This window comes from Hyalella azteca, unplaced genomic scaffold (genome assembly GCF_000764305.2).
Source record: "Hyalella azteca isolate HAZT.00-mixed unplaced genomic scaffold, Hazt_2.0.2 contig9951, whole genome shotgun sequence".
Taxonomy (NCBI): domain Eukaryota; kingdom Metazoa; phylum Arthropoda; class Malacostraca; order Amphipoda; family Hyalellidae; genus Hyalella; species Hyalella azteca.
This window is the reverse complement of record NW_025940007.1, coordinates 4,172-17,807: the sequence shown is the minus strand read 5'-3', so window position 1 is coordinate 17,807 and position 13,636 is coordinate 4,172. Positions and strand designations below refer to the sequence as shown.

General features: G+C 41.9%; 1 protein-coding gene across 1 annotated transcript in view; it reads right to left on the bottom strand.

Annotated features, from left to right (window-relative positions):
* Window positions 1–11,845, bottom strand: part of LOC108667618 (velvet complex subunit B-like) — a 28,843-nt gene extending 16,998 nt beyond the window's left edge. The window contains exons 1-4 of the mRNA XM_047882228.1: window positions 11,836–11,845; window positions 10,532–11,002; window positions 5,207–5,329; window positions 2,779–3,249 (exon numbers count right to left, since the gene is read on the bottom strand). Coding sequence (XP_047738184.1) covers window positions 2,779–3,249; window positions 5,207–5,329; window positions 10,532–11,002; window positions 11,836–11,845 — 1,075 coding nt within the window. The remainder of the gene's footprint in view (window positions 1–2,778; window positions 3,250–5,206; window positions 5,330–10,531; window positions 11,003–11,835) is intronic.
* Window positions 11,846–13,636: the final 1,791 nt, after the last annotated feature.

Genomic DNA, 13,636 nt, shown 5'->3' with positions numbered 1-13,636 from the left:
CAGCGCCCACGTTGTAATTCTTCGCTGGCGTGGACACAATTTAATGCCAAGGCTCTGGAAACAAAGTACCGAGCAAAAAATGTATGACGTGAATGGGGATTAAAGAAGTTTAGTGAAACAGAATGTGGGGGGAAGGGAAGAAAGAGGACGTGGAAGGTGAATAGAAGGAAGTAGCAGATGAATAGCAGAAGGTACAGCAGGAGAGTGAAAATGTGAGGCGCAAATTGAAAGGGGGCGTTTAGAAGGAAACTGAAAATAATAGAATGATAAAGGAGCTTGGGTAAAAAGAAATGAGGAGTTAAGTGAAACAGACAAGTAGAAGGAATACAAAGGTAGTGCATTATAAGAGGTCTAATCAAGACAGGGAAATGATAAGAAGATAGGAAAAGTATGGCAAAGAGATGGAAAATGGAGGAAAGAGAAGGAAATTAGGAGGTGAAGAGTAGTAGAATGAAGGAAAGAGAGCACGATTGAAGGAAAAATAAATTACGCGGAATAATGTTGGAGAGTGGAAAGAGAGTGTAGTACAGAGAGAGAGAGAGTGAAGAGAATCAAAGAGAGTGAAGTAGAAGTTATGGGAGAGAGAGAAGAGAGAGGCGAGTGAGCTGGGAGACATCTAATGAGTGAGAGGGGTGAAATAGAGGCATTTCACAGAGAGAGGGAGAGGGGTGGTGATGATGAGAGCGAAGAGAGAGATGGAAAAGAGAGAGCGTATCCATAGAAACAGAAAAGAGTGGGATTGATGTAAGTGGGGCCGAATACAACAAGAGCAGAATGAGAAAGCTGGAACTGAGTAAGTGCGAAGTGAGAGGCTCGGGAAGGGGCGAGGGCGAAGTGAGTGGAGTGGAAATGATGGAAAGCGAAGTGAAAGGGGCGGAAAAGGTGGGCAAGCGGGGTGGGTGGAGAAGGGGCAAAGTAAGAGGAGTGGATAAGATTACAATAAATGCAAGAAGGTTGAAAAGAGTAAGGACGAATCAGATGGATCGAAAAGAATGAAGACAAAGTGAGTAGGATTGGTAGAAAAAGTGAGGTCGAAGTGAAAAGAGTGGGTCGAAAGAATGAGGTCGAAGTGAGATGGGTGTTAAAAGTAAGAACAAAGTAAAAGGGACGGAAAAGAGTGAAGAGGAGATGGGTGGAAAGAGTGAGGGTGAAGTGACAGGGGTGGGAAAGGCTTTTTAAACCAGAAATCCATCATATCCCAGTGATGTACAGCTAATGACCAGAGATGGTATATGCAAAATGGACATATCTACGTTGAGTCGTGAATCAGCTGTAATTGTTCAGGGAGCGGGCGAAGCAACGAGTCCTTTCGACGACTCCTCAAGAGCCCCCTTGTTCCTCTTAACGATCTGTGCGTCACTGCATTAAAAGTCCTCGCAAAGTTGCCGGAGTTACAAGTTTCACTCGGAGTTACGACGTCGATCTATCATAGCTCCCGCTAACACTTACATCGCTACCGCAACTTTCATAAAGTTGGGCGGCAGCAGAAACCAGGCTTGGGGGCATTCACGAGGCACTTGACCACAACTATAGTCACTCACACTAAGTTTATTGAGCTATAATAATAACACTATGGTCGGGATACTCACGTTTTATAGTTGCGTGTTAATCCTCTAGCGACATAAGTTTTACTGATAGTCCCGTACTCTATTAGCAGGAAATCATCTGTCTATTGGATTCAAATTAGCAGGAATAAACATAATCGAGACAACGTTGACAGAGATCAGGCAAAGAGATGCTTCTGACGTCCACATCTTGGAATTAATTATATAAAAACTCGTGGCAATCGACCAGATGCTATTACAATGTCCGATCAAAAAAACATGAACGATCTTATCTGACAATGCGAAACCCAGGGTAAGCCATATTTCATGCCAAAAGAAGATGGCTTCTCAACATCTCAGCTTAATTTAATTTAATTCGAAAAATGTACATTTTTGCTAATCTAATTAAAGTATTCGATGATATTAGCTGTATTGCATTCCGGTGAACATAGAAACAGCAACCTTTTCAACATTGAACTTCCTAAGCTCGATCAGCCAGCTAGTGAACAAACTAAGCCTTTAACCACCTCTGCGGGGCGCAGTATTTAGTGAAAAATTCTAATTTGCAATTACTATCTTCGGCTACATGAAAAATCAGCAATGAAGTGAAATATGTACATGTGTTACTCTAATTATACTTTGGTATTAAGTAGAATTGCACAAAATTAGAAGCACAAGGATGAGGGGTTAAAACATGAATAAAAACATAAAACATGAATAAACGCGGGAAAAGAAGAAAGCTTGATTCATCGGCAGCGGGTCCTGCCACACTGGCTGTCTTCAAATACTCGACAAACGTTGGAGATAAATATTGAATTTTTAGTCAAGGAAATAGTATTGCTGTTATTCTGCTAACATTGTTTTTAGAACTGTCAATAAAAACCTGGTATTACACTGTGTTGCTCTTGAAACGAATGCAACTTTATGACATAAATGTGACACCTGACACAAATGTGTAACCCCTGATGGAAATAGGTCATATCTGACACAAAGTTGTCACCTCTGACACAAAGCTGTCACCTCTGACACAAAGTTGTCACCCCTGACACAAAGTTGTCATCTCTGACACAAAGTTGTGACCCCTGACACAAAGTTGTCACCCCTGACACAAAGCTGTCACCCCTGACACAAAGTTGTCACCCCTGACACAAAGCTGTCACCCCTGACACAAAGTTGTGACCCCTGACACAAAGTTGTCACCCCTGACACAACTGCCCACACGAGCGGATCTCACCTGACGACGACGCGGGTGGCCCCTGGGCGACGCTCAGGTTGGCGGCGGCGGAAGGGGCGCGATGGAAGCGGTGGTGCTGCAGGTGTGATGGGGGATGGGCAGGTGGCGGGAGGTGGGATGGTGGTGGTGCGTGGTGGGGAGGCGGGAGGTGGTGGGATGAATGGGAAGGGTAAGGAGGACCAGACAAGTACGGGGATTGCTGGGACAAGTGTCGCTGCAGGGACATGGCGCTGCTGCTCCCTCTAAAGCTCCCTTCAGAGGGAAGTTCCCTAAAGTTACCAGCAGAAGGAAGTTCCCTATAGCTTCCCACTGAGGGTAGCTCCCTATAACTCCCTCCAGAGGGACGGTCGACCACTGGTTCTCTATAGCCCCCCAACTCGCGCTCTATGGACCCATAGGCACTGCGCCGCCCCCCCAGGTCCCCCGCCTGCTTCAGCACCTTGTATATTATGTCAACCTCTTCCCCGCTGCCTGCGGTGGGGAAAGCGGTAGAGGGGGAATGCAATAGTGGGAGTGAGGAGACACGGTAGCGGATGGGAAGTGCCGGAGCGTGAGTGGGGAAATGTAATACAGTGAGTGGGGAAATGTAATGCGTTAATGAGGAAATGTAATACCGTTAGTGGGGAGAATGTAAAAGCGTGAGTGAGGAAATGTAATAGCGTTAGTGGGGTTGTAATTACGTGAGTAAAGAAATGTAATAGTATGAATGGGAAATGTAATAGCATGTGGCATTTAAATACGGATGAAATTTGTAATCGTCGATATGATCAATAGTAATGAAATGTCAGGAAATATCAGCAGAAATATTCAATATTTGACATCGAGCAGTTAATGTTTAGTATTTTGTTTTACGGCAGCGCGCGTTGAATATACACAATATAATGAGTATGAGTTGTCAGTAAAATGATGAATGTCAGAAGAGTAGTCGGACACAACATTCCAGTTGCAGCAGCGTTAGGGAGAGAAGCAAAGCGAGTTAGTAGAGACAACAAGCTCAGTTCTTACCTGCTAAAAACCTTCCGCACAAATCCATTTTGAATTCATTTGTAAACATAAAATTTGAATGAGCCTAAACCTTTCTTTGAATGCACATAATCTGAACAGAAAGCAAACTTAAAGTTAGTATCCCGTGTATTTCCATAGCGCAATTAATATGCAATAACTGCTCAAGCCATATGTTACATCCAGAAGATTGAGGCTTGTATTAGCTGCGTACTGAAGGGCTTGGTCACTTGGTCCAGTGGTAATGTCGAATGTAATACACGTAATTTTTTTCAAAAAACTTAGAGCAATTCATTCGGATGACCCAGACGAAAAAACTGTCAATGTGTATACATGAACTTGCCGCGGGAAAATTCATGTCTAGATTGACGTAAAGTCATGGGTTATTTTGCTGTAATAGTAGTCGTGATGTTATGGTGTACGTGATGTCATGCAGTCAACTCCAGATATTCCAATAAATTTGATTACTTCATTTACAGTCGCAGTCTCATTTGTAGCTTAGATGCTATAACCAATCCCAATAGAAGTTGTTCGTTGAATTGAATGGATCCACTTTGAAGTAAAAGTTGAAAAGCAATAATAAATAACTTTCTTATTTCGACAGGACCGTATAAGAAAACAATTAAATTTAGGTCGTAAGATCTAGATCGTGGGTCGTAAGATCTTGATCGTAGGTCGTAAAATCTAGATCGTAGGTCGTAAGATGTATATCGTATATCGTAAGATCTAGATCGTAGGTCGTAAGTTCAACGATGATGCCACTGACTGTGCTTCATGGTCTTCAATCGTTCTCTTGAATGGCTGATATCTCTTATGCATCGTGCTTGTTAAAGATGTCTGCGACGTTGCAATATTTGATTAAGGATCCGTACAACATTAGCTGTTATAGCCGCCGGTACAGGAAATACTACTAAGGATCCGCACAACATTAGCTCTATTAGCCTCGGAAATGCTACTAACTCAGGTTAAATGATTCAGTAATTTAAATAAATATACAATGTTTGGCGGTTTTCTATCTGACGTACGGAGCCATATTTTTATGAGTTTTAAAATTAAGAGTTTCCAATCGAAATTTTTCTTCAAGCGCGCAATTAAAGACTGAAAGACGTTGTGAATAACAATGACATGAAACTTTTATCTCTGTTTGCTAGTGCAGCTTTATATCGAGTGTGTTGAATCATACCGCGGTTAGAAACTTGGGAGAAAAGGCTGAGTAAATCTTTCTTAAAGATTCATTTATGTGAATTGAAATCATGCCCGTTTATCGGAGCACCTGAGGCGATTGATTAATCGAAATTGCACTGTATCGTTTATCCAATCACGTACGTTAAAACAGCATTTACGACCATCGTTGAACTTGCGATTATCAATACTTTTATCAGAGCAAAATTTCACATTACATTTCAGGAAATGTTGAGTTACAAACCTTGGTCGTGGGGGTAGTGGGAGAGTCCGGTGGGGGAAGGGGGCTCGAGGGGGCGACGTCCGGGTTGGGAGGCTATCAACGAGTTGAAGCTCAGCCCCGACTGTTGCTCCCCTCCATACACGACTGCATGACACGCATTAGTCGCAAAATTATTAAAACAAATTTCTACAGTTTTTCTTCTCAAGAAGCTGCTAAAAAAGGTTGGAGCTTCTCTGATTCTAACAAAATTTTTTATGTTCTGCTAACAAACATTATTAAATTAGGTAAAAATTTATTTTTTATCTGAGTATCCTTGTCTTACATCGCTTGATTTCTATTCAAAGGACGACAGCAGCGGACGAAACAAAATCTACTATAACGATCTTCTTGATTTTAACAACAAAGATAACAGCAAAAATAACAACAGCAGTGGGAAAACAACAACAAGAACACAACAAAACAACAGTCGGTAACTCCGTTCATCAGTTACGAGCTCCGCGCTTGGAATTAATGAGCTGTCGGCGCCCTCATTCCTCCCATTCTTAAACAGAACCCGGGCCCCACCCCCCAGAACCCGGGCCCCACCCGGGCCCCACCCCTCCCATTCTTAAACAGAACCCAGGCCCCACCCCGGCTGCCAAACCTTATTAAAATCTACGGCCGGGCCAGCCCAAACATTTATTGGCCACTAATGGCCGCCTAAAAGCCTTCCGGGCCCTTTTGTGCCACAGGGCTGGCGTCCTTGGCCTCATTTAGTTTCCCAAAGCACATCAGGCAGCCCGTGATTTTTGTACTTTATTTGGTGCAGTTGCTTGAAATTTGTATCAGGATTTTAAAATGTCAATAAAAATAACAATAATATCAATTAGCTCCCAGAATACTTCCACTGGAAAATACACTCATTCACGAATAACTTAGAAGTTCGTCGGGTGTGCGCCTGGACAAGGTTAACTCTTGAGTCTGCAGAGCCCAAGTTTGGTAAACTTTAATCACCTGTCTGATGACGGTAACTCTAGTTACTACAAACTCTTCTGGGCTAAATAAAATTGGCAAAGTGTAATGGATCCACCGACAAAGAGTTGAAGTATTTTTTGTTGTTGTATTGCTTGTCTGCAATGATAGCAGACATCTCGATGTGAAGACCTTCTGCAGACCATCGTGAACCCCCACTGCAGACCATCCTGACGACCCTCTGCAGACTATGGTGAAGACCGTCAGCGCAGACTATCGTGAATACCCTCTAAAGACCATCGTAAAAACCCTCTAATTCTGCGATCATAGCCACCCTAAACTTCCGGTAAAAATATCTGCCATTTGCCTGCTGCATGTGCGAGCATGTAGGATGTCTGCTGCCGAACTGCTTTACTCGTCTGTTACATGTAGTTCGTCTTTTACATGTCTGCCTCACGTCTGTCGCGCGTCTGCCTCACGTCTGCCTCACGTCTGTTGCGCGTCGCTGTTGGCTCGCCGCGCCACAAACTTTTCCACCGCTGGGACCGTTTCCGTCGCGAGGTCAGTTTTGCGGAAGCTGTCGGTAATCTGGAGGATTTTTTGGGGATATCTTTTGGTCAGGCGATGCGCGCTGCGGAGAATTCCCTAGTGGGGAGACGTGATCTATGCTTTCGTTTCCCAACCCCTCCCAGTTTCTTGTCAGCTTCCTGTGTATTGTATCCTTGTTTCATTGTATCCGTGTATCCTTTAACTTGTGTATCATTGTATCATTGTATCCTTGTATCATTATATCCTTTTACTTTCTTTGAGCGCCTTGTCACGATGTATCCTTTTTAATTTTTTTTGCGGATCTGTGTTGTCACTAGAGCTTCAATCTTTCACATTTTGTCTTTTTGCGTATTTTAGTTTTCACGTAAAATTCATCATTCCTTCTACTTTTTTTTCCTTTCAGTGGCCTTTTCTATTCACACGAGCTCCGTAATTTTTAGTTTTATTTTAGTTTTACGCTTTCGATGTGCCGTTCCAGTGATGTCTGCCTTATCCTTCCTCCTGTTCTTGCTATGCTGCCTTTTTCTTATGGGAGCACCATAATATTTCCAAATTATTTTTATTTGCTTTCCGCTTATCTTTGTTCTGACGATAGTCTCATTTTGTTTTCCATTCTTCTCGTGAATGTCTGTTTACACTTCAACTCCTTTCCCATTCTCTTTCTTGCCTCATTCATCCTTTTTAGCGCATTTTCTCATGTAAAAAGGCGCTATTGTGCACGTCATATCCGTCTGTCTGTCCGTGACTTCGCGGACGTACGGACGAGAAAATGCGCTCTCTGTCACTCACTGAGTTATATTTTTTATAACTTTTATATATAATTTTATTTATATAATTTTTATTTTATTAATTTATTAATTTTTATTTATATAATTTTTTATAAATGCTACTCCGACTTTCCATCTTTTTGCATATGTTTTCTATGGGCGAAGCGCTTTCTTTTTTGGGCTCATATCGTGCACTCGCATCCCTGTAACTGACATGCTTTGCAGCATGTATATATTGTTGCAACTTTCGCTCTCTGTGCTCTACATTCTAGGAGGTTGTCTACTCAATCTTTCCTAAAGAAACAAGAAAAAGCAACGATGAAACCACAGCGACAAAGGCCACAATTTTTACTCCAATCGGAAATCACGGTATTTCCACACATAGAGGAAATTACTACACTTAGGAGCTCTTGCTAAATTTCCATGTCATCCTCCCAAGAAGAATTTTATGAGGTCTCCCCACCTCACGGGGAAGAGGGAGTGAAGGGCCTGTTTTATGAGGCCTCAAGTGTTGCCATTAATTGGCCCTCACGAGGACGGGGCCACTGGCGTTATAAATCGCCCCATGGGGCCGGAAAAACTATCAAATTGGGGCCGTGAGGAGCCTCGTAAGAAATTCTGGATGGTAATTGAGCGTCGGAAACTGCGGCCCTGAGAAAGATCTTGTCGTGGCAAAAGTTCAGCGAAACTTTGATCTACATAGATCCAATTTATGCGATCAAATTGATATAAATTGGTCCATTGGTCCGTGATTAAATTGGTCCATTGAAATAATTTGGTTTGGTCTATAGATCCAATTGGTCCAAAAATCGTGACGAGACAACATGGGAGTAGGTCGGCGAAACTGTGATCTGCAAAGATCCAATTTATGCGATCAAATTGATATAAATTGGTCCATTGGTCCGTGATTAAATTGGTCCATTGAAATAATTTGGTTTGGTCCATAGATCCAATTGGTCCAAAAAGCGTGACGAGACAACATGGGAGGAGGTCGGCGAAACTGTGATCTGCAAAGGTTGACGAAGATTTCGTTGCTCTCAAAGATTATCATGGCTGGGGGGGCAGAAAAGATTGCTCTGAATGATCGCCGATTGTGCATCATTTGAAATTTGACTTTCGCTTCAAGTCGTGAACATTTATTTTTCGTGAATGAACGGTTTCCAAGCATTCATCCTGGACGGCCCATTTATCGATCTTCATTCGCGTTTAAAACGGACACATGGGATCATTGTATACTGGATTCACAAGACGCTGGAATCACAAGACACTGGAATCACTGGACACTGAAGATTCTAAGAAATATATTTACCAGTGAAAATATAATGATAAGAATAAGAAATATAAGAAATTTATATTCAATATAAGAAATAAATTTAGATATATATATTCGAAAAGCCGCAAGTAATAGAAAGGTTGGATTGCTGTGAATAATTTTATTCATGCTTGAATAATTAATATGCATATTAAATCTGCATACGCTTTGCGGGTCGAGACAATTAATGCGATAATATTTACGACTTTATTAAACAGCGCCTGTTCAGATTCATTATTATTTAGACAGCAAATGCGTTCGAATTCGTAACTCGACAGTTCAATGAAATCTCAGAGCGGAGAATAGCTGGAATAGATAAATCAGATCTACACGGACATGTTTAAACTGCACATCAGCACAACTGATACAATGTTTGGTAGTGCATGTCGGTGTTTTTAATACAACTAGAAATAATTATAATACTTCGCATTTTCCACCGTTCAATGACATGCCACTCCCATTTCATAACAATTTGATGGAAAGATATTGATAGTCTCAAAGAGTGGTTAAAAAATACCTCGATCTTTGTTGGTAGCAATGTTACACTAAAATTTTTGTTGCAACAAAACTTTCATGCTGCATAATTGCGCATTTTTAGACAGAGCACAGAAACTTGACTAAGTAATTATTTATAACCCATGCAGTACGTAGAAGTCAGACTGCTGGCGCCAGAATACGGAAACGAAATTCTCTGCGAAAAGTCTAATCCTTGGAAGCAAAAAGTTCCAGCTGAAGTAATTTAGCCTCCAAGTATTGAAACAACCATTATTGGAATTACTCGATGAAATGGCAAAATGACAGAAATTTTCAACGCGGGAAAAATTTATCTATTTTATTTATCTATTTAATTTATAAATTAAATGTACGTGGTAGAGTAGATCAATAGTGTGATAGAGAGTTGAGCAAACGGAATGGATTAAACTCTTAAATTAGGCTTTCCTTGCATTTTATAAATTGCATGTATATAAATTGCATATATATTTTATAAATTGCATGTATAGCAAGAACGAATAGAATAAACTGGCTGAATGAACATGGTATCGTTCATCAATCAGGTGAGTATACTAAATGATAATAACCTGAAATATATGCTGTATTTTCCAGAGAGAACAGAACATAAAGAACATCCCGAATCTTCTGTTGAGAACCGATAACAAAATAGATCCCTAATTTTCGAGCGAAAACAGATCATAAAATAGATAGCGAATCTTCTGGTAAGAACAGAACATAAAGAAATAGATCCCGAATTCTCCAGTGAGAACTGATTTATAGAACAGATGCAGATTTACGAAGTGTTTTCTTAAGATAACCTGACACACCGGAAGCTTGCAAGACACAGAGAGGGCGGGGCTCCTGAAGAGACGGTCGATGTTGGTGCCTACAAATCGAAGACTTCGGCAGAAATAAAATCTTAAGAGGGTCGATCAAAACCCGGGGCACGGCAGCCGAGGGCTCAGTGAACCCTCGTGAACCTTCATATGTAGTGAGCCTTTTTATTTAGCGACCCCTCACAAGCATTGATCCCTCACAAACAATAAGATGTGTATAAGAGACAGGTATTTTAGTTTTCACGTAAAATTCATCATTCCTTCTACTTTTTTTTCCTTTCAGTGGCCTTTTCTATTCACACGAGCTCCGTAATTTTTAGTTTTATTTTAGTTTTACGCTTTCGATGTGCCGTTCCAGTGATGTCTGCCTTATCCTTCCTCCTGNCCCTGACACAAAGTTGTCACCCCTGACACAACTGCCCACACGAGCGGATCTCACCTGACGACGACGCGGGTGGCCCCTGGGCGACGCTTAGGTTGGCGGCGGCGGAAGGGGCGCGATGGAAGCGGTGGTGCTGCAGGTGTGATGGGGGATGGGCAGGTGGCGGGAGATGGGATGGTGGTGGTGCGTGGTGGGGAGGTGGGAGGTGGTGGGATGAATGGGAGGGGTAAGGAGGACCAGACAAGTACGGGGATTGCTGGGACAAGTGTCGCTGCAGGGACATGGCGCTGCTGCTCCCTCTAAAGCTCCCTTCAGAGGGAAGTTCCCTAAAGTTACCAGCAGAAGGAAGTTCCCTATAGCTTCCCACTGAGGGTAGCTCCCTATAACTCCCTCCAGAGGGACGGTCGACCACTGGTTCTCTATAGCCCCCCAACTCGCGCTCTATGGACCCATAGGCACTGCGCCGCCCCCCCAGGTCCCCCGCCTGCTTCAGCACCTTGTATATTATGTCAACCTCTTCCCCGCTGCCTGCGGTGGGGAAAGCGGTAGAGGGGGAATGCAATAGTGGGAGTGAGGAGACACGGTAGCGGATGGGAAGTGCAGGAGCGTGAGTGGGGAAATGCAATACAGTGAGTGGAGTAACTCAATGCAGTGAGTGGGTAAATGTGAGAGTGTAAATGGGGAAATGTAATACAGTGAGAGAGGAAATATAATAGCGTGAATGAGGAAATGCAATACCGTGAGTGAGGAAATGTAATAGCGTGAATGAAGAAATGCAATACCGTGAGTGAGGAAATGTAACACAGTGAGAGAGGAAATGTAATAGCATGAATGGGGAAATGCAATACCGTGAGTGGGTAAATGTGGGAGCGTGAATGAGAAAATGTAATAGGATGAGTGGGGGAATTTAATAGCGTGAGTTAGGAAATGTAAATGCGTGAGTGAGGAAATGTAATAGCGTGAATGATAAAATGTAATAGCGTGCGTGGAGAAATATAATAGCGTGAGAGAGTAAATGTAATGGAGTAAGTGGGTAATAGCAATAGCGTGAGTGGGATTTAAATATGGGTGAAGCTTATAATCGTCGATATGATCAATAATAATGAAATGCCAGGAGATTTCAGAATAAAAATTCAATATTTGACATCAAGCAGTTAATGTTAGTATTTTGTTGTATAGCAGCGCGCGGTGAATGAACACGATATAATGAGTATGAGTTGTCAGTAAAATGATGAATGGCCGAAGTGTAGTTGGATTCCAGGCGAAAAATCAGCTACAACAGAAATGAATCATGGGACGCGTAGTATTAAAAGATGAGTGATAGGAGCATTATAGTGGAAATAAAATAATTTAATTAGCACTTAAAATCATGTAGAAAAATTAGGAATGAAATATACAGTATGAATAAAGCAAAAAGTAAAATAGTGGTAAGAGTATAGTAAGAGTACCAGTGTAGCTGTGCAGGCGTGGACACAGACAAGAGGATGGTTTGGGTCTTCTGAAGAAGGAACTGAGGCTCCCACGGAGCTCTGCGAAGAGAAAGCAATGCAAAAAAGACAACACAAACAACAACAACGCTATACATACGCAAACAACAGCGATATTCACACGAAAACTAACAGCAACAAATCTGCTTGTCCTCGCTCTTCCTTCAGTGCTGCTCTTTAGTTATCGATCCGAGTAAGGCTGCAAACGAGTCTGTTTTGGTTTATCGTGTCTACAACCCTTGACCTGCTTTACGGTCACGTTTAACAAATTCGTAGCGCAATTATTGTACCCACAATACCTGACTCAGGTCATAGGGATTTAACATGTTTTAAAGTTCAACAAAACAACCGCATCTCGTTTGTTGCGACTTTGATCCGGTGTCAGGCATGAAGAGCTGCCCAATCCTGCTTCATAATGAGCCCGTCAGGAATGATATTAAATAAGGTTAACGAGCTCAGAGTTATGGAGCTTTGAGTTTTGGCTTAGATTTTTGAGCTTAGATTTAGAGGAAAATAATTGATAGAAGTGAAAATTTGCTACGTCTTCACGGGAGGCCACGATAAGATTCTCGAGTGTTTTTTAACCTTCTACAAGCTAGCTTAATTATAATATTTCTCGATTGCTTGAATCTCAAATTCACTAAAAATTTAAAAGCGAAAAAATCTCCACAAAAATTCAACATATCTCTGTTGAAAACGTTGCGAAGTCCACCTCAATCGTCAGTTCGAAAAAATTTTCACTGTTCCCGAAACGTTTTTAATAGCGATATTGTGAATGTTTTAGAGTTTTCTTTGCTTTTAAATCTTTAGCTAATTTTATTCTGAAAGAATGTTGAGCATCAGCTCGCTTGAGTTGAACCACCAGAACACTGGAATTGAATCACCAGAAAGCTGAAGTTTGATCACCAGAACACTGGAATAGATCACCAGAACGCTAGAGTTTGATCACCAGAATACTGGAGTTGAATCAGCAGAACACTGTAATTCGATGATCAGCATAATGCCTAATTTTGACCACTATAAAGCTTGAGTGGGGTCACCAGAGCGCTGGAGTTTGATTATGACGAGGCTGAAGCCAAAAATCCACCAAGAGCAGGGCTGAAGGTGTAGGCGAACAGCAAGCATCCTTCGTGAGACGAGACCAGATATGGACTCGGTTATCCTTAGAATAGAGTAGAATAGAAGTGTCGGCACTGAAGAAATAGGTCCATAGCCTATTATGGCCTTTGATCCAACTAAGTCACCTTAGGCTACAAAAACATGTGTACTCAAATATTTACCTACCGACTTCATCAAGTACGGTTCAAACTGTTCTCACAACGACCTCAGAAGTTGCGGCTTCCTATGTTATCGCTAACCTGATAAAAAATCACAGGCTGCTAAAAATGGCCAATGGCCAACCCACTTATCGGCTCCATATTCGAATATGGCGCTACACTCGGAGTAGAAGTAGTGATGGATTCGAGGAACATAGACAGGTTTGTTCAAGTAAAGAGACACTTTGTCTCTCCAACATTAGTTATGATAACAGTCGAAGTATCAATATTCATTAGTTATGATAGCACGCAAACGTTGAGAGTCAGAGCTGCATTTCGCTATCGATTCGCACACCAGATGGTACAACTTATGAGATTATCCACTGCATACGGCGAAGTTGGGAGGTTCTTTACTACTA